The 24,280-nt window shown below is 51.7% G+C and overlaps 1 protein-coding gene across 12 annotated transcripts in view; it reads left to right on the top strand.

Moving 5' to 3' along the window:
* Positions 1-23,740, top strand: part of ZMYND8 (zinc finger MYND-type containing 8) — a 111,303-nt gene extending 87,563 nt beyond the window's left edge. For 7 of the 12 annotated variants that reach the window (XM_080686415.1, XM_080686419.1, XM_080686411.1 and 4 more), the window contains 8 exons: positions 1,898-2,299; positions 4,358-4,548; positions 10,525-10,605; positions 11,518-11,596; positions 13,411-13,650; positions 15,178-15,338; positions 16,339-16,405; positions 22,208-23,740. In XM_080686415.1, the coding sequence (XP_080542541.1) occupies positions 1,898-2,299; positions 4,358-4,548; positions 10,525-10,605; positions 11,518-11,596; positions 13,411-13,650; positions 15,178-15,338; positions 16,339-16,405; positions 22,208-22,347 (1,361 nt within the window). In that variant the 3' untranslated portion in view covers positions 22,348-23,740. The remainder of the gene's footprint in view (positions 1-1,897; positions 2,300-4,357; positions 4,549-10,524; positions 10,606-11,517; positions 11,597-13,410; positions 13,651-15,177; positions 15,339-16,338; positions 16,406-22,207) is intronic. The other 5 variants (XM_080686421.1, XM_080686412.1, XM_080686420.1 and 2 more) reach the window with 1 other exon arrangement.
* Positions 23,741-24,280: the final 540 nt, after the last annotated feature.

Below are 24,280 nucleotides of genomic sequence, written 5' to 3'. Positions count from 1 at the left end.
TCACCCTTTGTTGGGCTACAAGTGATTGATCAGACGCTCTGGATTTCTAGGAGAGATGGAATTTTCCACAGCCTTTTTTTCCCGTCTTCTCCATAAATCATCAGAATCCCCTAGAAACGAAAATATTTAAGTGTCTACATGATAACCCCCAAAGAGTAGAATCTTTTCAGATTGCACACTCCTGGTTTTTATTTGGAAAAGTGGGCCAGGCATGATTCCTGCACAACTGGAACCATAGGCAGAGCCTGAGAGAGAACAGGGCCCTTCTGTGGTTGCGCTTTGCGCCAGGGAGGATTCGGCTAGCTAATCAACAACAACGGCATATTCTTCAGTCACATGGCAGGAAAGGGGAGGTATTGAAGGTCCTTCTGCAGGTTGGACATCCTGCTGGACGCTTGCCCCCTGTGGGCTCTTAGTAGGGCCTGGTTCCAAGTCACCTTGCTAGAAGAGGGGGGGCTCTGGGATCCAGGGTCAGGTGTCCTGGAAAAGGATTGGGGCTCCTCACTGTGGGAAGAGCTCCCTGTCCAGCCCCACTCTGTGCTCTTGCCCTTGAACTTGGCTGAACTCTCCTCCAGAGGATCAGGAGGGCCAGCCAGATGTGATAACCACCAAGAAAGCCCCCACGTCAGAAAAGTCAGCTTGTCTTCTCCATTTCCTTGGAGATCCCAAACCCACAGCTCACTGAACATCTCCCTTAGATTAGCCAAGTGCATATTTTTCCCAGGTGATACTAATCTAAAAAGTGAAAAGAGGTTTGGGGGTCAGGCCCATTGTCAGATTGGGGTGCTGACTTGCACCGTGTTTTGTGTGGGATCCTCGGGGGCTCCTCTCCGGGTGCAGGCTCCCTCACCGGTGGCTGGGACCTCTGCAGTGATAACCAATAGCCCTTGTCCAGTGGCGCCCTCACATGGTCATCCCCTTCCGCAGTGCTCAGCACTCCTGGCTCTAATCTGCCAGCGGCCACTCCTCGCTGCCTACCCTCAGTTACCGCAGTGCAGTGCTCCCTGTTCCTAAATACTGCACATCTTGGCGAAGGCTGTTCCGCTCCAAATTCTCACCTCGGCCTGTTGAAATGCTACTCCCTGGCCCCACAGCCCAACTCCTCCCAGAAGACGTACTCCGTCACGCGGCTTTTCTCAAACTTCAGGCTTTCACGGTTACTTTTTGTCATTCCCAAATCCTGCTGGTAATAATTATTGACTTAATATTTTTATTTGAAGCAAGCTACTCTTTAAAAAAAATTTAAGCCTTAAACTTGGCCTCCTCACAGTAGCGGGAGTAGTACTGTGTGCTATACCTAAAGCACAAGCCAGGGGAAAATACAGTCAACGCACAGGCAAGGCTCCCGAAGTCTAGATAAACACCATTGTGTTGGGAAGGCTCTGGTCTTGGGGTGGCAGTCCTTTTAGTGTTAGGTGTCAGGGCTCCGCCATGCTGAGACTGTCCTGGAGGGACTCGGGAGAGATGACAAGGACGCCTTTATTTCGAACGATTTAATGTTGTTCAGGCTTTGGCCCTTGGGCAGCCATCAGGGTCTCCCAGGCACCTGTGTCCCTAGCCAAAGGGTCCTCTTGGTCTCTGGGTTCAGTTTGGCTGGGTCTTTCTCAAGCGCTTACCCAAGTCTAACTTTGGAAAACAGGACAGTTGCAGCCTCCAGCCCAGGAGTTGATGGGCAGCTTGAGGGCAGGGCCTGGGTCACCTGTTTCCCCAGGGGCCTGACGTGTGTGACTCCAACATGAGGCTGAGGTGCTAAGTAGATAAGGTGAGAATGCGCTCCTAAGCATGAACTGAATGTGTTGGTCGTTTCTTGCCTTCGGTTGTTTCCCTGAGAGCTGGCTGGTGTAGAGACCCTGCAGGCAAACCTGACTCAAGTCCACTTTGTATTTTTTCCACGCAGTGGCTCTCGTTGTAGCTAAAGCTCCACCACTGTCCGCTACGGCAGGCAGCCAGTCTCCCCCCGAAACGCCGGTCCTCACCCGCTCGTCCTCCCAAACGCCCACAGCTGGTGTCACGGCCACCACCAGCACCACGTCCACGGTCACGGCCCCGGCTGCCACCGCCACCACCACCATCACGGGAAGCCCAGTGAAAAAGCAGAGGCCGCTTTTACCGAAGGAGACTGCCCCGGCTGTGCAGCGGGTCGTGTGGAACTCATCAAGTAAGTTTCAAACGTCCTCCCAAAAGTGGCACATGCAGAAGATGCAGCGCCAGCAGCAGCAGCAGCAGCAGCAGCAAAGCCAGCAGCAGCAGCCTCAGTCTTCCCAGGGGACGCGATATCAGACCAGACAGGCTGTGAAAGGTACCGAGCTCCCCTTCTGCTCTCCGTGGCACCCCGGCCCTTTGTGCCACATCGACAGGAGACACAAAACAGAAACCATTGTTTATTTTTCTCAGTTCCCTTTGTTTCCTGGCCGCCGTATCCCCAAGGCCGTACACATTCCACTTGGCATTATTTTTAAAAGTTGTTTCGCAACTCGATTTTTTACTTTTATTTCAAAAGATTTTTTTTCATTTTGCAAACAATACATGTGCATATTCTCCTTAGAGAGGGGCAAGATATTTACACAGGCCTACTGTCCCGATCGACTCACCTTTCGTTTTATGCTTCTCCCGTTCTCAGTGGCCACTGTGAACCGTAGAACCTTTTTTATGCATGTTTGCATATATATTTCTACATATATATGGCTCTTCATAAAAACACGCCTTTTTTTTTCTCCTTTTTTTCTTTTTTACAACATGAAGTGGTACCATTGTTTTTCACCCATCAGCATGTTTTGGAGGTCTGTCTGTGTCAGTACATACAGCGCTCCCTATCCTTTGAGACTGCTGCGTAGCATTCCCCAGTTTGTGTGAAGGTTGCTTCCGGTTTGATCCCAGAGGCAGTGCTGCGATGCATACCGTTGTGTGCGTTTCCCGTGCACACCTGTTGTGAACCTTTCGGCGTTATTTTGGAAAGAGTGCAGGGAGCAGTTGGTAGCAAAGGCTACCTTAATGGCGAGGAATTAGCACACCCACAGGAAGAGCCAGCCTCAGGAACCAGTTGCTGAAGGTGCAGAATAAAAATCTCTTCAGCTGTGCAGGGGGCTCCATCTGGAGCTGACAAAGGGGCGACAAAGCACTCGTTGTGTGGATGCCCGTTGGCTCAGCTTTTGTGAGCGCTGGCAGAGATCTGACTCCGTGGGGCACCTGCATCTAGACCCTGAAGGTCGGGCTCCTTCACTGAAACTCTTGTATAGTGAGTGCGCCCTAGTGATTAGGACTCTCTCTCTCTTTCTCTCTCTCTTTTAAATTGACCTTAGAGGGGGAGTGAGGGAGAGAGAGAAACATCAGAGTGAGATAAACGTTGCTCGTGCTCTGACCAGGTATCGAACCTGCCATCTCCTGGGGTACTGGATGACGCTCCAACCAACTGAGCCACACCGGCGGGGGCTAGTAGGATTCTTAGGAGTAGCATCAGGACAGGATGTTAAAGGGCAGCCAGCCAGATCTTGCATTGGACCCCCCAGTAGAAACCCTTCAAAGACTGGGGAGCAGGAACACTGGAAGATTGCACAGGCAAAGTTGGGGTACAGCGGGTTTGACCTCGCTGTTTAAAGTGTTGACTGGGTTCTGAGATAGGGATGGCCTGTCCCAGGCTTCTGCCTTCGGGCCCCAGGAGCATTCCGAGCTGAGGCAAGAAGAAGGCCCAGCGGTGTGGTTCTCAATTTCCACGTTGTCTTGTGTCAAAGATCAACAAAGCTGGACACTCGTTGAAGTGGGAGGGACAGAATTTAATCAGCAATATCCTGCTGCAATAGGGCAAGCAGTCCATGGTGAGCTGAAGTCAGCTTTGATTTGTACAGAGGTGACTGGGTGTTTTAAAAGGAGGATGAGGGAATAGCAAGGGGGGCGAGTGGGGCCTCTATAATAGAGTCAGGGAAGCGAAATTTTACAGAAAGGGGGAGGTGGGGCTGGTCCATGTGAAACCACCTGAATGTGCTGGCTGATACCTACCAGAGCTAGGCCCTTCTTCCCACAGAGCTGGGAGACAGGTGCCTCGTCGTTAGGTATTGGCTGGAACAGCCGTTTATTTGGGTGGCCTTGAGTTTTCTCAGGGAGGCTGGGGTCACCCTAGGGATGTTGCCTGGGGCTGTTGGAGGCCACGTGAAGTTTGTTGACGTCTTTAGAGACCACATTTGAGGATTAGTCAGAAAGGGCGCGGAGCAGCCTGGCTGGAGTTTGGTTAAGGAGAGCGTCTCTGTTCCCTGAGAATGAAAAGCTCGCAGGGTATTGATCGGTTTCCCACCCTCGCCACAGCTGCGCGTTGGGACGGGCCCTTCCTGCAGCCGGGGCTGACCGGGACCCTTTGTCTCCCCAGCTGTCCAGCAGAAGGAGATCACGCAGAGCCCGTCCACCTCCACTATCACCCTGGTGACCAGCACTCAGTCGTCACCCCTGGTCACCAGCTCGGGGGCCACGAGCACCCTGGCCTCTTCAATCAACGCAGACCTTCCCATCGCCACTGCCTCAGCTGATGTCGCCGCGGACATCGCCAAGTACACTAGCAAAGTGAGTGCCAGCGGGCACCTGGTGGGCGGGCGCTCAGAGGACCCGCTTCCTGATGGGTACTGTTTGGGTCATGACCTCCCAGCTCTCGGGGGCTGTTTAGGAGGGCAGACCCCGTTTTTACTGAGGAGCTCCAAGACTGAATTCTTCCCTTTGGGTCTGGAGTTGGACCTACGCAGAGAAATGTGGAAGAGACTAAACCTTACTCCGAGAGCGCTCAGATTCTAAAGTCAGTAACTCACAGGAAGATGATGGCCTAGGATCAGAATTACCCTTCAGAATTGAGTTGCTCATGAAGGACAGGTTTTCCTTAAGTGCGGGAACAAGTTTCCGATCCTTCAGTTAACAACAGACTTGGGGGTGGTTTGTTTTGCATTTAGAAGCGACATGGAACCCAAGTGACAGAGGCTTCAATGTGAGGCATGCAAGGTATGATGCCTGCACCTAGGTCTTTCCAGGAACCGAGAGGACTGGGGAGGAATGCCCTCTCTCGACTGGCCCATCCTCGGGGCGTGGTCCTTGTTGAGTGGTGTGGCAGGCGGGATTCCCACTGGGGGTGTTCTCTCCGTGAGGTGTGTTCTTTTCTCTCTTGATTTGCCAAGTGCTCTTAACGCGCTTGTTGAACCGGGCAAATAAAACATGGAGTCTCAGCGACCTGTGCGTGTGCTTGGAGTGATGCACAGGCACATTCCCGTAGACCACTCGGTGGTGAGAGCAACCCCATAGGGTCAGGCGCACAGTAGGTGGTTGGTGCCGAGCTGCTGAATGGGTGCCTGTTGTTCCCTAACTTCTCATCGCGGGTATGTAACAGTCAGTAGCAGTGAGTATCAATCTAACGACTTAGTAAGTTGTTAAGTAGGCAGATACAATAATTCACTCTTTAAGAGGAAGTAAATTAGTTACTGATGAGTAAACTATTACGTTTATAGAGAGAATGGGTGGAAATAGTTAAGAACGGCTGTTTCTTGAAGTCTTATTTATGATAAAGAGTTGCTGTGATATTGTGTGAAAAGTAGGATCTTTTTTTTATTCTGATGGCATGAAACAGACATAATTTTTTACCCGTGAGTTTCTGTTGTTCATAAAGAAATTCCTCTGTCAGGGAATTGTGCCAGTTACCTGTTGCTGCGTAACAAATCACGGCCACCCCTCGCGGGCTTCTTACCCATTTGGGTCGGTCGGGCTCACCGGGCCTTTCTGCAGGCTCTGGCTGTGCGCAGTCAGGGTGTCTCCTAGGGCCGGGGTTTCGCCTGAAGGTTTTACAGGGAAGGGTCCCCTTTCCCCGCCGCAGTTCCCAGCCGGCTGTGGCCTGGAGGCCACCCTTGCTGTGTGGGCCTTCCCGACATGGCAGCGTGCTCCACCAAAGCCAGGGAGGGAGAGCCTGCGAGCCAGATGGAAGTTTCCACCTGACGTGGCATCGTCACAGGCATGACACCCATGACCTTCTTCCGTCGATTAGAAGCGGGTCACCAGGCCGACCATCTTGGAGTCTGTCATACTGGCTAAGATGATACCAGCAACGGGGTCACACACTGTTACAGGCACTTTCTGTGTGTGGCTTAGTCTTACGCTTGATGACAAATCGATGGGGTGTAAGTACTGTTACCATCCCCATTTTATTGATGAGAAAACTGAGGTCCAGCGAGGTCATGCAACGTGTCTAGGGTCACACAGTGAGTGAGTGGATGGGCGGGGATTTGAAGGGTGGCAGCCAGGATCTAGACAGTGGCTTTGAGCTGGTTTGTGAGTTCTCATGCAGCCTGCTAACCACACATGTCCGGTGTCCCCACAAACTGATGGTTCTTGCATGTGGCTGTTTTCAACCAGTCCTACATAACACATTGCGGACCTGTAGTTTTATTGCTAGCTTTACCCAATGGCCAGCTAAGTTTCTACTGAACGAGTACAAAAACAGTTTTACATAAATGTTAAAGGCACACTTTAAATTTAAGTACCCATTGCATTTTGAAGTTATTTATTACATGTTCTTACAAGCTAATGTCTTTTTAAAGAATTCTTGTGATTGGCCATAAGCCTTAGAACAGAAAACATGAGAATTCTCGTGATCTGCCCGCTATGTGTCAAGATAGAGTGTGGCTCAAGCGGTAATCAGAACCTAGTCTTGGGGATGACTTTGTAGTATATCTTCCCCTTTTTGAATAAAACACACGAATGGTTATAGAGTTCACAATGGGAAGATTCAAATGTCAGTTATTTTTGGCCATTCTCAAGATTTTTGTCTTACCCAGTCCCCTCCTGAACTAGTATTAACTTAATGTTTTTATTTAAATTAAATTTTATTTAAATTGACTTAAATTAAATTTAACCTCACCAAATACCATTCCTCATCCATTCCTTTTATCATCAAAGTGTTAAAGACACATAATGGCACCAATCTGAGACTTTCTTCCTAACCCAATCTGCAGGGTTCCCAGAGAATTGAAAGGGGAGTAATTTTTTCATTACTGATTTAAGAAGATCCTGGAATTGCCCAAATGGTCCCTTTTCTGCTTGCAATTAACACGTGTATCGCCTTCCATTGATTTGGTCCAAGCTGTCTATTTACAGATGAGAAAACTGAGGCCTGGATTTGGCTAGTGGTTCTCACGGAGCCAGTATTCATGGCTCCTGCAACCATTAAAAAAAAAAGTTTTTATTGATTTTAGAGAGCGAGGCAGGGAAAGGGAGAGAGGGAAACACTGATGAGTCCATTGGCTGCTTCCTGCACTCCCCCTACTGGGGATTGAGCCCGGAACCTGGGCATGAGCCCTGACCAGGAGTGGAACCTTTTTGGTGAATGGGATGATGCTCACCCACTGAGCCACACCAGCCAGGGTTCCCATGGCCAGTTCTGTTGTTCCCTTCTGCCTCCCCCTTTACTCTTTTTTTTAAAAAATATATTTTATTGATTTTTTACAGAGAGGAAGGGGGAGGGATAGAGAGTTAGAAACATCGATCAGAGAGAAACATCGATCAGCTGCCTCCTGCACACCCCCTACTGGGGATGTGCCCGCAACCAAGGTACATGCCCTTGACCGGAATCGAACCGGGGACCCTTGAGTCCGCAGGCCGACGCTCTATCCACTGAGCCAAACCGGTTAGAGCTCCCCCTTTACTCTTATAGCAAAATTGAGGCATGAACTGATAGCAGTTTTCTTTGCTGTTAAGAAAATGGACATGGTGACATATTTTTGGAGCCGATGAACTTTGCAGGGTGACCCCGAGTTGAAGACCCAGATTTGTGTGTTTTGGCAGAAGGGCGCCCTTGATGAACGGAGAGTTCTTGGCTGTATTTGGAAGTAAGAGTGAAAGTCCGTCCACAGATTGGTGATTTCTTTAGAATGGAATGTAACCGTGGCGTTAGGAAGGGATTGAATTTCATCCGTTTTCTGAAGTTTTCATGTAAAGCAGTTTCGTTTTCATACTTTAAGTCGCCGTGGATGTGCAGTGGGGTCGGGAGGCCGTGCACAGCGCCTGACGGAGAAGCTGCGTAAAGCAGTGTTTGTGCTGGCAGCGTCCCAGTGTGGCCTGCAGCAGGCGGGGAGTGCCCCATTTGGGGGTCAAGCTGGGGTTACTGTTCTGGGGCTTGGCAGGATTTTCACAGTTACATGCTCGCGGAATTTATTTTTCTGTGAAAATCAGGTATTTCTTCATGAACACCTACTCTGTGTGGCAGGCGCTGAACCACAGACTGCGCGTGGTTTTCCATTTAGTCCTCGTGCACACTCTACGAGGGGGCACTGTTGTTATCCTTGTGTTCTACATGGGGAACTGAGGCTGGGCGGTAAGAGGTAGTGGTGGGTTCAGATCTGTAGATACCAGGGTGCTCTTTGTCCTGCGTTGAAGCTGCAAAGCACAGGGAAACTTGGCAGCAGCCAGGCCAGGCCGAGACCTACTTTGTTCTTCTTTCCCCCGGGATGCTGGAGGGTCAGCCAGCGCGTGGGAGGTAGGGGAGGAATTCATCCTGCAAACAAACACACTTGGTCCCCAGCTTTCTGAGGACCTGCTGTGTGGAGTGAGCTGATGTCACACACTCGCTGATGCCCTCAGGGGTCTGATAGTTACACAAACTGGAAAGGCAATGCCTTGATCAAAGGCGTTAAAATAACAAACCATCTACGTCCACACAATGGACTATATCAGTGGTCGGCAAACTCATTAGTCAACAGAGCCAAATATCAACAGGACAACGATTGAAATTTCTTTTGAGAGCCAAATTTTTTAAACTTAAACTTCTTCTAACGCCACTTCTTCAAAATAGACTTGCCCAGGCCATGGTATTTTGTGGAAGAGCCACACTCAAGGGGCCAAAGAGCCTCATGTGGCTCGTGAGCCCCAGTTTGCCGACCACTGGACTAGATTATTGGCCCCTAAAAAGGCATGGAGTGTGGATACACCTTTGGGAACAGATAAACCTTGAGAAGAGTGTGCTCAGTCCAGGAGGTGGGTCCCAGAGGACCACATACTGAATAATTTCACATAGATGAACTCCCTGGATTAAGCTAATCAGAACAGATAGGGAGCAGATTAGTGGTTGTCGGGAGCCTGGGGGGTGATGGGCATCTTGCGGGGGGGCGGCGGGGTTTGAAGGTTAAAGGGGAGTGGAGTTTCTTTTTAGGTTAACAAAAAGGTTCTAAAATTGATTGTGGTGATGGATGTAGAACTCTGAATATTGCTAACAGCCACTGAATTATACACTATAAATGGGTGAATTATAGGGTTTAGCAATGATCCTATAAAGAGCTAATATGCTAATTAGACCAAACAGCTGAACGACCTTCCGGACATCCTTCCTGACGATGCCAGTGCCTGAGGGAAGCCAACCCGGGTCCCGGGTGCCTGTGGGTGGCCTGAGGAAAGCCAGCCCGGGTCCCGGGTGCCTGTGGGTGGCCCGAGGAAAGCCAGCCCGGGTCCTGGGTGCCTGCGGGTAGACGGAAGGAAGCAGCCCAGGTCCCGGGTGCCTGCTAGCGGCCAGAGGAAAGCCAGCCCGGGTCCCGGGTGCCTGTGGGTGGCCCGAGGGAAGCCAGCCCGGGTCCCGGATGCCTGTGGCCGGCCGGAAGGAAGCAGCCCGGGTCCTGGGTGCCTGCTAGCGGCCAGAGGAAAGCCAGCCCGGGTCCCGGGTGCCTGTGGGTGGCCCGAGGAAAGCCAGCCCGGGTCCTGGGTGCCTGCGGGTAGACGGAAGGAAGCAGCCCAGGTCCCGGGTGCCTGCTAGCGGCCAGAGGAAAGCCAGCCCGGGTCCCGGGTGCCTGTGGGTGGCCCGAGGGAAGCCAGCCCGGGTCCCGGATGCCTGCGGCCGGCCGGAAGGAAGCAGCCCAGGTCCCGGGTGCCTGCTAGCGGCCAGAGGAAAGCCAGCCCGGGTCCCGGGTGCCTGCTGGCGGCCGGAGGAGGGAAGCAGCCTGGGTCCCGGGTGCTGGAGAGAAGCTGGTGCCAGCAGCCGGGAGAAGGAAGGCCTACCCTTGCACGGATTTTTGTGCATCGGGCCTCTAGTATCTCAATAAAACGGTTTTGTTTCTTAAAGGGAAGGAACTAAATAACAACAGCAACAAAACAAAACATCCCTCCCTTGAACCCCTGTGCTGGCTACTCCAAATGCACCTGGGGGCCATCGCCGCTCCAGGTTAGCTTGTGGCTATAGAAACTGGCTTTATGGTTGTGAGCTTGTCCTGGCATATGAGACAGGGAATGTGTGGGGATCCCGACCCAGGTTTACATCAGGGTTTCTTACCTCAGCACTAGTGACATTTGGACTGGGTAATTAATTCCGTTGTGGGGGCTGTTCTCTGCACTGTAAATGTTTAGGGCACCTCTGGATTCTACCCACTAGATGCCAGTGGCTCCCCTCCCCTCCTACCACTCCCTCCCCAGTCACGAGCCCCCAGGTGAGACCCGCTGCTTCAAACAGGTGGGGTTTAGAGGTGTGTCATCTAGAAAAGCCTCGGGGAAGGGATCGCCTGAATTGTTCCTCTTTCTATCTTTCAGATGATGGATGCAATCAAAGGAACGATGACAGAGATATATAATGACCTTTCCAAAAACACTACTGGAAGCACAATAGCTGAGGTCAGAGACAGCGGTGAACTAACTCACTCTCTGCTACGAGTGTTTGGTGGGCCGCTATAGGATGGCGCCGTGAAGAAGCTTCTCTGGAAATCCCTCCAGGGGCTGGCCGGTCACCAGGCTTGCTCAGCTGATAGGAGTTGTTGGGGAGGGTATTTTTCATTGAGCCAGAAGGCTGATGCTGTGTGTGATCGGTTCATTTTTCATAAAACTGCCCCAACCGGAGCCTGAGTTAATCCACTGGTGAAACTGGAAACCAGATCCTTGTGCTCCATGTAACCTTGGCTCCTTGGTCTTTTTATACCAGAGATCCTTGTTGTCTAAGAGTGTGTGTCCCACACCTGCCCCATGTATGTGACCCTGGGGAATCCAGTCGTGAAAAGCTAAAATGCCCGCTTACCAAGAGACCCCTTATAAAAATCGGCCTCCACGAACTTCTCTCTGAGGCCAATTCCCTGCGAGCCAGACCCAAAAAGGGCAGCAGGTGAGGGGAGAAGTGGCAGGATTTCTCGAGGTCACTGAGAGTGACCTGTAGAAGCTTGGGAATCCCAGGCAGTCATTGACTGATGAGGGCCGGGCAGGCCCAGCCTGGCGCTCAGGCGAAGGGAGAGTCTTCAGGAAGGTGCCTTGAGAGGCATTCGGCAGAGCACAGCGTGACTAGAAGGCTTAGGAGAGGCCCCAGGAAAGATGAGCGACTCATCCGGATATTTAGTTTTCTGAACCAGTTCCTTGTGCGTTTGGGTTAAGCACTGGCCTCTCTCTGGACTATAGCTGTGAGGAGAGCAGCTGAGATCCAGGCTGCCTGCTCTCCATCCACCACGTGACGACCTGACAGCCAGGGAGAGGTCGGGCTCCTGGGCTCCCTTGGTGAGCGGCTCCCAGACCCGCCCTTTAAGTCTCTCTCTGTCATTACAGATTCGCAGGCTGAGGATTGAGATCGAGAAGCTTCAGTGGCTGCACCAGCAGGAGCTCTCCGAGATGAAACACAACTTGGGTAAGGCCTGGGGAAGGGGTCTGCACCGAGCAGGGTCGGGGACGGGAACGTCCCTGAACCTCTGGAGTCAGGCCAGATGTGAATTGAGTCAAATGTGCACCAGGGGTTGTCACACTCCTGGGGGGCCCCTGGCTCCTGGAGAGGCCCCCCGGGAGGACCCAGGTATAAAAGCAGGTATTAAAGCAGCCCCTTCCTCTCTGGAAAACACCAGCATCAACAAAATAACAGTGACAGCAGCACTCACAGCTCCTACTTACTAAACTCCTCACTTAGTGCCAGGAACCTTCTGAAGCCTTTTTCATAAGTTAACCAGTTTAATTCTTATGGGAACCCTTGCGACAAAGGGCTCTCCTATCCCAGTTTTCAGGTCAAACCGAGGCACAGACATGCTATGGCAGTTAATTGAAATCGTGACGCCATGATTCACATCCAGACTTGTCCCCCTGCCCCGAGCCGTTGACTTGAATATGTTGACTAAGTTGTGAATATTGCCTGTGCAGCCCACACTGGAGACAAAGCTACCCTGTTGGTCCCTGGATTAGCTTGCCTGCTGTTCCACCTACCATTCTGTGTAAATATTGGTCATTATTTTTTCCCCCAGAGGCAGAGCCTGTTTCTTTCAGACCCTCATGTAATATCTGTCTCAGAGTCAGAGTGTTGGGAACAGACATAGGCTGTCTCTGTTGGGCAGGCATGCCCAGCTCTGCCACCGGCTCCCCATGATGTAAGTGGAAATCACCCATTGCAAACTCATCCTTATGAAGCCCAGCAGAGGAGAAGCCCTCCACTCTTTAGCTTGTCATCAGGAAGTTGTTGCTTCTTGTTTTTCTAGTCAGGTCAGATCATCTCTCTTTCTTTTGTTTGGTAATCTTCACCCATGTTTCCATTGTTATTTTAGAGAGAGAGAGAGAGAGAGAGAGAGAGAGAGAGAGAGAGAGAGAGAGAGAGAGAGAGAACGAACATTGATGTGAAAACTCACATCGATGGGTTGCCTCCCACATGTGCCCAAACAAGGGCCGGGGCTAGAGCCAGAAACCGCTTCTTTACAAGGGGTTGGTTTTCCTTACTGCTCTGTTTTGGAGGGGTCCTTCTTTAATTTCAGGAAGAGGATTCTGAGGAACCATTTATTTTAACGTACAGGTCTCTCCCAGGTGAATTGCAAATCTACTTGTTGTCTGAAATAAAAGTAGAGAAATCTCAGTAGATTGAGCAGTTCGATCGTTGACCGGTTAGCATGATGATCAACCACAGTGCCCTGTCTCCACTGCCACTAACCACACTAGAAAGACAGCATGTCTGAGTTCTAGTCCCAGCTCTGCCCTTATTAGCTGTGTGCCTCAGTTTTCTCATCTGTGAAAAGGGTATTATTGAGTACTTACCTCATAGATCAGTATCTGGATTAAATGAGTTAATATTTCAGAAGTGCTTAGAACAATGTCTGCCTACAGTAGGTGCTGTATAAGTACTCAGTAGAAAAAAAGGCTGGTACTAGTGGTAAAGTTCAGAGTGAGTTTAGTGGCTGTTGTTTTGAGGGTTTATTTGAAGGCTTCCCACAGAACTAGTGTGGTGCTGTCGTGATTGCTATATCATTATTGAGATAATGTCCTGTTACTGTCATATATGAGGCGGCAAATGTCATGTCATTGTGACAAGCGCCCATTTTACAGATGAAGACATTGGGGCTCAGGGAGGGAGGGGTGTCTCACAGCTGGGCTATCTACAAGCCGGGGTTTGCATCAGATCTGGTCTGAACAACCCCTGCCCGGGCCCAGGGACAGGCAATGAAGCCAGCGTCCTCTCCCTTCCTCTGCCAGAGCTGACCATGGCGGAGATGCGGCAGAGCCTGGAGCAGGAGCGGGACCGGCTCATCGCCGAGGTGAAGAAGCAGCTGGAGCAGGAGAAGCAGCAGGCGGTGGACGAGACCAAGAAGAAGCAGTGGTGCGCCAACTGCAAGAAAGAGGCCATTTTCTACTGCTGCTGGAACACCAGCTACTGCGACTACCCCTGCCAGCAGGCCCACTGGCCCGAGCACATGAAGTCCTGTACCCAGTCAGGTGCGGCCACGGCCCAGCCCAGGCTCCCACAGGGCCACAGAGGAGGCTGACTTGGTGGGGGGCCTTGCCCAGCCCCTCGTCCGTCCGTCACTCACACACACTGTCTCCCCTTCTCTCTCTCTCTCATACACACACACACACACACACACACACACACACACACAGAGCAGCGTGCACACACAGCAGAGACCACAGGAGCAGGTTTTTGGAACCTCGGACTTCGTGTCATTTGCCGGAGTGTGGGGCTTGTAATACCAGCCCAGAGGAGTTCAGTTTCATGTGAGGTGCAGTGCTTCCCAACGGGGAGCCATTTCCGGGTCCTGTCCCCCACAACATGGGCAGTGACGGCAGACATCTGCGGTGGTTACAGTGGAGGGGTGGCTACTGGCGTCTAGAAGGTAGAGGCCGGGGATGGGGGCACAGGGTGGTTGCCCACAACGGAGAAGGATCTGATCGGTATCTGTCAGTGATACCGAAGTGGAGGAAGCCTGCTGGCTAGGGGAGCCGGGACTCAGGGCTTTAAATCATCAGGATTCCAGTTCTGGTGTGAAGGAGGCAGTCTTGGTGTGGAACTGGTCCAGTCTTGTAATCTCTTTCTAGCATGTGGCACGTGGGTCTCCGCCCAGGAGCCTCCGGCAGGAGACACTGTCCCGTTAGAATGGATTAATACTATTTTAAAAACAATGTTTACATCTAGCTTTTATTTATGGCAAATCCTATTAGCTTTATGTGCTTAGAATTAGAAGCGCCCATTTTAAGTATTTCAATGTAAAAGTCATAAATAATATGACAAGGTAGTGTGTCTGTAGATTGGCAGGATTTTCAAAGGTGACAGCCTAAGACCAGGTTTGAGAAGCACCTTCAATCATCTTCTGTTAAAAATTGTTGTTATTTTTAAAAGGACGAGTTTGAACCATACACTGCCGTGTCCTTTAACCTTCTTCAGGGAAATTGCTTCTGATAGTGACTTTGGATCTCCGAGGTTCTGGAATGTGTCTGATGACCCCTTGCGTTGTTACGAGATGCCACAGCACCCTTCTGCTTTCCTTTCTTTGCGGCATCATAATGTCCATCCTCCCGAAATTCTCTCAAACCCCTGGTTTTCCAGCTGTTCAATGTCTTCTGTCCCCTGAGGCTCCGCTCCTCTCACCGTCCTGTTGCTTTTCGAGTGGACTTTCCCCGCCTCCTCAGAAGGAAGCAGTTGCATGGGGCTGAACTAGTTCTGAAACTAGAACTTAGGAAGCTTGTAATTCTAGGTGAGCAGTAGCTGGCTCCTCGTTTGGACCTTGGTTTATTCTGCGAACATGCTTTCGTCTTCAGAATCATTTAGGAAAACACAAATTACTGTAAACGTGACCATATTTTCACGTCTGGATTCCAGCCTCTGGAAAACGGGAGGGCTGGCCTCCTCGGGGGGTGGGTCAGTGTGCTGAGCCGTGGCGCTCCCATGCTCAGAGCTGTGGTCCCTGCAGGTCCGGAGGCCATGGCCCTCGCCTTACACGTGGCTTCTTTTCCCCTCACCCCCAGCTACCGCCCCTCAGCAGGAAGCGGATTCCGAGTCGAACACAGAAACACTAAACAAGTCCTCCCAGGGGTCCTCCTCCAGCACACAGGCAGCCCCTTCAGACACAGCCAGCGCCTCGAAAGAGAAGGAGACGTCTGCTGAGAAAAGCAAGGACAGCGGCTCGGTGAGTATCCGCACGCCATTGCCGGTGATACCAACCCGCTGGGCCGGTAGAGTCTCAGTTCCTGTCCCCAGGCCTGCCACCCCTGAAACTCGCCCGTTGCAGTAGATTTGTCCGTCTTCAAGGTGGGGCAGTCAGGCTGCGGGTGGGGATGGGCCTTAGCAGGTGTCAGCAGGTCGCCTGTCACCGGCGGGCACCCGGGCAGGGGCAGGGGAGTATGGAGTCCGAGGTGACATTCGTGTGACTCGACAGCTGCTCCCTGGCGACGCGAGGTTTAGAACAGCGTTGTCTGGTAGAACCTTCTGTGGTGCTGGGCGTGTTGAGTCTGCTCTGCCCAGTCTGCAGCCATGAGCCACAGGGGCCTGAGCGCTGGGCCTGTGGCCGGTGCGCCGAGTTACTCAGCTCCCCATAGTCGCATGTGACTCGTGGCTGCGGGTGGGCCGTGAAGGCTGCATCTCCCTTCCCCAGCGTGTGGAGTGTCCGACGGATTGTCTGTCAACAGGATGTTAGTGGCATGTGGGTAATTTTCTACACTTTTGGTCATAATGACTTTATTTCAGTGTGTGTGAGGAGAGAAATAAGTCATTATCCCATCAGTCAGAGCCCTTCGATTTCAGTGATATTTCCTCGTTAGAGGTTAATGTGAAATAAAAGTGAATTAACACAGTTTTGGAGGAATAGGCTTCCTCGTGGGAGCGGGCAGAACTCCGGAGGGTTGGCAGGCCAGTGAGTGGAGGTGCAGAGGCAGCGAGTGTCCTGGGAGCTGAGGCTGAGGGTTGAGTCAGGGCTGCCCCGGGGCTGTGGTCCAGCCTGTCGGGCCTGGGGACAGCGCACAGGGAGGGGGCCACCCCCGCTGACCTGCCTCCGCTGCCTGCACCACCAGGCAGAGGGCACAGAGGTGCCTTGGGGGCAGAAAGGAGCACCCCCAAGGATCCCTGGATTTCCCTGGGGGCTCCATTGGCCCCAGTGCCGTGAGTCCATCTCTCTCTCTTTGTATTTCTAGACCCTCGACCTTTCTGGCTCCAGGGAGACGCCCTCCTCCATTCTCTTAGGCTCCAACCAAGGCTCTGGTACGTTGCCCCCTGGTGGGTGAATGGCGCGCTCATTCCACACGGGCAGAGGGGAAGCCATTTCCTTAGAGAGAACTTGAAGGGTTAATGGATTCCAAACTACCGTGGATCCTTAGGGATCCTTGGGGGTGCCCTGGGCGGGTCAGTGGGGGTGAGGGAGTGGCTGGGCAAGGCAGCTGCCAGACCTCTGAAGTGGTCGGCGTTTGCCCGTACAGTAAGTCCTCACTTAATGCTGTCGATGGTTGCGCAGCTTGAAGCGAAACGATGTATGACCAGTTTTCCTGTAGGCCAACTGATACAAGCAGTTAAGCCACGGCCTCTCATCAATGTTGTAATGAAGTGACGCCGAACAAAACGGCGTTGTTTGAGGACCCGCTGTATTTACTTACTGGGGATCCACATGAGACTTCATCTGGACAGGGGTTCCGTTGTGGACCTGGGTGGGGAGGAGATGTGCTTTGGGGTGGGGCAGTCCTTTTGCCCCCAGGGAAATGACCACAGTAAAAGAAACCGAGGGGAACTTTATTCCCAGCACCTGTGTTTGGTGGATGAGGGCACTCGAGCCTTCCAGGAAATGAAAAATTTTAGGTGGATGATCTTTCTGTAAAAACCGTTCCTCTTAGGAATAAATAAACTGGCAGGCTGTATTGGGAGATTTTCCAAGGCTGAATTTTGGTTTTCCTCTTCCGTGAGATTTGAGCTGTCCTCCTTTCTGGCCCAAAGGGTCTTTGTCCTGTACCCTCCAAGCCTGTTTTGGGTCATTCCATAAGGGTTCCAAGAAAGTGTCTTCACTGAGGACAATTCTGCTTAATTCAAGGTTTTTCAGCTCTAAGACCTTTCTCTCTGCTAGATAATGCACAAATTTTTATTTCACTTTTGCATATTAAGTGTATGGAGGATGCAGTGATATTCATTGTTAGTGTGGCATGAACGGATTTTAGGGAGAATATAAACTTGGCATTGAATGCAATTGAACCACCTATTGAAAAAGTTACTCCCCCCATCCCCCATTCCTGATAGAATCTTTGAGAACAGGTGCATTTTGGTGCTGAGATGTCTTTTGCATTTGTTTGATATTTTCTAGTCCTCTTTCTAACAGAGAGAGCAGGCTTTACCACCTGAGCAGCGTGTTGCCCACTTAACAAATTAATACTACAATTTGCTTTTCACTATGTTTATTTGAGAGTTGCCTTCTATGCATGGGCAAGTATTAATGACTTTCTGCCTTGGGTGGTGCTATAAAAGCGTCTGTTCTATTTAAGTTTAAACATGAGTTTGAACTAAGTAGTATGTAGGAGGACTGTGGATGTGTCCAATCGTGCAGGTGGTGTGAGAAAGGCCCACGTTGGAGAAATGCTGTTTCAGACCGGGGGCGCTGTTGAGGTTGTGCAGCAGCAAAGTGGTGGGATCCACAAGGCTGATGGGAAATGACTGATGCCGAGGTGTGTGGAATCTGCTGGAATAAGCCGGGTTTTCGACAGGACTGTGGTTGGGAGCTGCATCGTATTCCAGTTCGGAGGCGAATGAGGTGTATCCCAGGCCAGGGGTCTGCAAACTCTGAAACTTAGGGCCACATGGTAAATACTTTAAGCTCCTCGGGCCACATGGGCCACTGCCGGGTGAAAGCAGACATAGATAATATGTCAGTCAGGGAGTATGGCCATGCTCCAATGAAACTATTTGGAAAAATAGTCCTTGGGCTGGATCTGGGCCATCATTGGCTGACTCTAACCTAAAGCACACAACCCAAGGGGGTGGGAAAGAAGGTTCTGTTTTATATGAACTAAGTAACCTGTAGGAGAGAGGAGGCAGACCGCTCTGGTAGATGCTGGTAGAAGCTCTGGTAGGTTTGGTCCAGGTTGGTTTTGGGGAGAGCATAATCTCCAGGAGTCTGTGGACTGGGTAGGGTAGCAGGAGAGGGCGGGGAAGACCCCTCCCCCCCCAATTCTACTTTAGATTCCTGGAGGGTGTGTAGCACTGGACTTTTTGCAGAAAGTTGAGGCACACAGAGTTTGCTGAGTGTCTCTGGGGCCAGGCGCAGTGCTAGGGCTGGGGGTTCAGTGGTGAGCAAGACAGACAGTTCCCCTTCGACTTCCTCGTATGTCTGACAGAGCTCCTGCCAGCCTTGCTGTCGGGGACAGTGCAGATGAAATCTCGTGGAGGGAGGTGGGCTCAATAGAACACTGGGTTTCTGAGCTCTTTCTTGGCATCTGGTACCAGGATGGTAAGAGGAGGAAGGAGTCTAGTTGGAAGGGAGAAAGGTTTAGTAAGGGGTCTGTTGTCCCTTAAGTTGAAAAATGTGACTAAGGCGTTATGTGCATATAATTAGAGGAAATAAGACCGTATGGGGAGAATCGATGCCCAGTCCCAGTCTCATTGCTGTGTGTGATGCATGTGGAACTCACCTCCTTATTTGTAAATAATGACCTTCCCTACACTCTGTTTCTGGACTTGGTCTTTAGAAATTGCTCATTGATTTCCAGCTTTAAAAGATGAGAGTTAGGCATTTGTGGAATATAATGAACAACACAAACTGATGAACAAAAAACAGAACCAGAGACGAAGCATCAATCAGACTGTCCAACCTATGAGGGAAGGCGGGGTTGGGGGGGTGAGGGGGTAAGAGATCAACCAAAGGACTTGTATGCATGCATGTGAGCATAACCAATGGACACAGACAGTAGAGGGGTGAGGGCATGAGCTGGGGGGTGGGAGCGGCCGGGGAGAGGTCAATGGAGGAAAAAGGAGACTCGTAATACTCTAAACAATAAAGAATTTAACTTAAAAAAAAAAGAGAGATGAGAGTTAGGGTCATAGATGACATCTCTCCCTTTTCATCCCAAGCGACTTGCCACTCTCTTATGTCTCTGAGTTCCCTGGTCAGATACAAGTCTTACCCTCTGGTTCCTATTCTGCCAGCTCGAGGCAGTCCTGCTCGGTCCCCCGGTGGCCCGTCTCCTCCCGCACTTCTCCTACCCGGTCCTGTCCGGACTCCCGTCTTCTCCGCTCCGACTCGCCTTCGTCGAGGTTGAGAACGGGAGCTGTTCTGTAACTGCAGTTGTCTTCCCGCTGGAGGCCGTGGCCCGTCTGGGGGATTGAAATGCACGCACCTGTGTTTCTGTGTCGGGGGCCGTCCCTTGGTCTCGGCATCCGTGTGCTGGGATTACATTTCCGCTGCTGGGCGGCCTTGCTTGTTCCTGGAGCTCCTGTTTCCCCCTTGACCGTGTCTCCAGTCATTTCCTAACAAGCTCTTTGCCGTTCTCAGTTATTGTATGGAGACCCCTTTCATGTCACTCATTTTTGACTCTTCAATTTCCGACGTGATTGGTTGGTGTCCTACCATCGGAGCTGAGACTGTGGCTCACTTGACAGCGCGTCCGTAGCCCCATCCTCAGCCCGCTGCCCCCTGTGCGCCTTCATCGCCTCCCTCCTCCCTGCTCGGTGTCCACCGTGGCCGTGGATTAGCTACTACTTGCCCTCAGCAATCGGCATTGCCTGGTGCCGCCTCCCACCATGCCGGGGTCTGGCGCCTGTTTCCCTGGCTGAGTTAGGCTGTTGGCAGAGTTCATGGTTCCGAGGATTTTGCTTTCAAATGTTGAGGATCTGTGGCTTCCAGAGTTGCTTTGATGTCGTGCATATCTTATTTCCACCTGTAATGCCGTGCTGTGTCCAGCGATCCTGCTTATGGTTTAATAGGCATTTTTAAAAAGCTTTAGTCTCCTGTGAGCCACGAAGTGGAGAAGCAGTGCCAAGAGCAGTGGCCTAACGAGGGCCAGCAATGGTGAGCACGTGGGGGTGTGGATTTGAGCGGATAGACTCTGAGGATGCCTGTGCTATCTCTTCAGTTAGCAACAACCTGCCTCTGCCCCAACCGCCACCGACCACCAGCCGCACCCCACCTACCCGGCCCGGAAGTGTAAGTATGACCCTGTCCCCCGGAGCTGCCCGGACTCACTCCTGGCATGCGAAGGCCGGGTGTGTGTGCTTCTGTGGGGGTGTATCCTCTTTGGTTCTTTTGAGTGATGGGTCTTGCTTTGGCTTGTATGTCTTCGTAACGGGGCCTCTGGTGGCCATTGAAACGGCCAGAGCGTATGGTTTGGCTTCTCGAGGGGACATCCTCGCTCTTTTCATACAAGGCCCCAGGTTAACACCGATCCTTCCCTGCAGTGATTGGCCGTACCAGCTAGCGCCATGCCCTGTCCATGTGAGGGGTAGGCCCTACAGGTGCTGTCCTGGCTCAGCCCTGCACCCATTCCTCTGCTTTCCCCCGAGCAGGGGGACTTGATATGGCTTACTGCATGGCTGCAGGGTTTTCTCACGTTCGGTGATGACCAGCCACAGCACTCCCCGGAGTCCTTCCAGAAGGACTGATGGTGTAGGCCACGCATGTCAAACTCAAAGGCTCACATGGGCCAAATATAGAGGCATGCGCCCGCAGGCCGCGCGTTTGACATGCTTGATGTAGGCAATGCAAATCGGGCAGAAGGCTACGAAGAGGCAGAGTCAGGGCTGTTAAGGTGGAGCTGGCCCTAGAGAAGTACCGATGGGTCGTTACAAAATAGTCCAAGGGACATAACGTACAGCATAGGAAATAATAGTCAGTAATATTGTTAATGACTATGGTGTCAGGGGAATCACTTTGTAAAGTTTATGACTGTCTACCCCTATGCTGTACACCCTAAACTAATACAAAATAATATTGAATGTAAATTAATTGAAAAAATTAAATAAAAAAAAAAGAAAAAAAAATAAGGCCGCTCCAATCCCCGCTCTGCAGAATGCTGCCCTGAGGGTCCGTGATGTAGTGACTAGGGAGCTCCTCTGTGAGGACTCACCTTGGAGAGCCTGCCCATTCTCTTCCCGACCTTCCAGAACAGCTCACGACTAGCCAGGTGATATGTAGCATCACCCCCTGCCCCTCAATGACATGGCCCCCTCCTCCCTCATGGCGATTTCTGTCTCTAAACTTGAAGTTGACGTCTTTCAGTCAGTTAGTACCACCCCACCCCCTGGAGGAATTGTAAAAGGCTTCGCTCCAATCAGTCGGAGCCGGTAAATGACCCCAGGTGTGCAGGACCTAGTGGCTTGCTGCCAGGGTCCCGTAGGCGCCTGTCCAGGGAGCCTGCACGCCTGGACCGTGTGACGACGTTACAGGTACTCGTCTGCCTCTGCGGCTCCTCGTTTCTCACGTGCCTTGTGGTCCTTGACGCTGTCTCAGGTCTGACTCGGCTCCGCACTCTGTGGTGACCCTCGGGCTTGTCCTTCCTGGGGCCAGTGGTCTGTGCTCCCAGCTGGCCTTGGCCGTTCTGGTCCACATTCCTCCTCCTCTATAATCTGCTCCTTTGGGTGGTTTGGTATCAGTCTGTTTCTCGAGTTTCCTATAAATTGACCAAAGAAACTTAATGTTGATTAAGTCGGTAGATCACACGTCACACTTGGTGGGTGCCTTTTCCTGTGCCTGAGGTGGGCCACAGGCGCACGGGGTGCTTGGCGTCACGTCCGGAAGATGCCCAGTTATGGGTACCGCACCCGAAAGGCCTTCCTTGGTCATTTCCTCTCTCATCTTCATTCTCTGTGAGCATGACACCCTCCTGTCTTTCCAGCCAGCTCTGGGACGTCCTAAGGAGACACGTCGTCTGCCTTGGTGCTCCGCAGACCCACCCGCTCCAGGAAGCAGGGGTGTCAGTGTTGGCCCCTCGGCGCTGTGCGGGCGGAGAGGGGTGCAGGGCAGGTGGCGGGGAGTGCTGCTCCGGTGGAGGCGGCAGGAGGCTGAGCCTTTCTCTCTGTTGCTTTTCCCCCCAGACCATGCCCGGGGCAGTAAGTCCGGGGGCTGGAGCGGCAGCGATGAGAAGCGAGGATCGTCGCGCTCCGAGCACACCAGCAGTACCAGTTCGAAGAGCCTCATCCCGAAAGAGTCTCGGCTGGACGCCTTCTGGGACTAGGGACAAGCCGTGCCACAAGCCGTCCGCCCCGCGGAGGAAGAAGAACGCAGACGCCGGGCCGCCAGGAAACGGCGCAGAAACGTGAGGCGGGAGGTCCAGCCCCTTCGGACTCGAGGCTCCGCGCAGACTTGGCCTTCCTTCCCACAGAGGGCCCCACACTACACACATCCACCGCTAGCTCCGAGGACCGTTCACCCACATGAACTTACGCTTTAGATGTAAATAATGTACAATTTGTGGATGTCACTGAACTTAGAGTACCTTCCCCTTTTTATATTTGTATTGACTTTAACTTATAAAAAGAAAAAAGAAAAGCAGTTAGAAAAACACACTCAACAACACAAAGGATGTTCTGGTGTTGGAGAAGGGGTCGTCCGTGGCCCGTCCGTCTGGAGGCGGCACAGACTCTGCTGTCGTGGGCACATCCCATCACGCCCCCGGCCCTTCCCGACACCGTGCTCCTGTTTCATCCCATCAGGCTCTCTGGACCCGAAGGACGCGTGCAGGAGCTGGCTTCTGTTCCGTGACTTACGCGACGACTCTACTCCTAAAAGGGAAAACCCAATGTCCTTGTTTACAGAAGAGAAGCAGAAACGAGCCCCACTCGGCCCCGCGCAGGAGAGAAGAACATCGGGCGTTTCGAGTCCTTGAAACCAAGAGAAGTCTTTGCTTGGCGTGTGGCTCCATTCAGCACACTCACACGCTTGGAGAGAGATCCTGTGCTCTGCGGAAGCGGGGACGGAGGCAGGGCGCACGCAGAGGACATTCGAGTCTGGGATGAAGCATGTCTGTAGTATTTATACGATGGGATTTTACGTTTTTATGTAAGCATGAAACCAAGGCCGTGTGAGAGGACACGCCCGCCATGCTGTCTGTTACACTACGAACGCTGTAGCTCCATTTTGTATGTTGTGTAAAACAAAAAGCATTGAGCAAGCAGAGGGGGATGTATGTATATGAGAAAATTAATTGTACGATATCATTCCAGTCCATCTCGTTGTACATTTTAGTCTCGTTTACTTTCTCTTCGCTGTTGATCAGAGGATGCGAACTGTACAGTTTCCAGCTAGTTACCCATATTAGAGAGGAAATAAAAAGGGAGTGATAGAAGGAAACAGGAGAGAAAGAACATTTGTGAATTGCAGTTATCAAAAAGAAATAGCCTAGCTGGCCTTATTTGTGAAGCATAATTGCTTTTAGCATATGGAAGTATTTTTTCACATTTTCTTTGTATAAAATTTGTATTAAACTTAAATATCTTTTTTGATGATGGTGTTTCTTTGTGACTGAGCCAGTAGACTCACAACACGGAATGCTCTTTTGGGTTCCTCCCCTTCTCCCCACTTTTTTCAGATTCTTCACCTTTTTAAAATTAAACTGTTTGGAAAAACGGCTTGGTCGTCCTCGAATTTGCAGTTTTCCACTGGGTCTGGATGGCCACGTCAGGTTTGCATGACGAACACAGGAGGCCAGGCCGTGAGCGGCCGAGCACATCTCCACGGCGGTGGGCACATCAGCAATACGGGCCCCTCGTCCAGTTCCTTCAGTGTTTTTGACCGAGGTGTGAAGCACGGGAAGTCCTGGGTCAGTCTCAGAAAAACCGTGGGGCGGGGAGAGGAGGGGGAGTTCTTCCCCGGCCAGGATGGAGGAGGCCTCAGAACTGAGTGGGCGGTGCGAGGCTTCAGCACTGTCCGGGCCCACCCCGGTGGTTGAATTTTCACGTGTGATAAATTTTTTTCTAGCCGTTTAAAAATATAAACATTAGTCACAGCTCACAGGGTATACAAAATCAGGGAATGGGCTGCGTTTGGTCTTCAGGCCATTTGCTGTGAAAGGAACTGAACAGGGATTTAAAAATAATTTCTTGCCCTAGCTCAGTGGTCGGCAAACTCATTAGTCAACAGAGCCAAATATCAACAGTACAGCGATTGAA

Source organism: Plecotus auritus (genome assembly GCF_963455305.1).
Source record: "Plecotus auritus genome assembly, chromosome: 8".
Lineage (NCBI taxonomy): Eukaryota > Metazoa > Chordata > Mammalia > Chiroptera > Vespertilionidae > Plecotus > Plecotus auritus.
The sequence above is the reverse complement of the archived record's forward strand: the minus strand, read 5'-3'. Positions and strand labels throughout refer to the sequence as shown.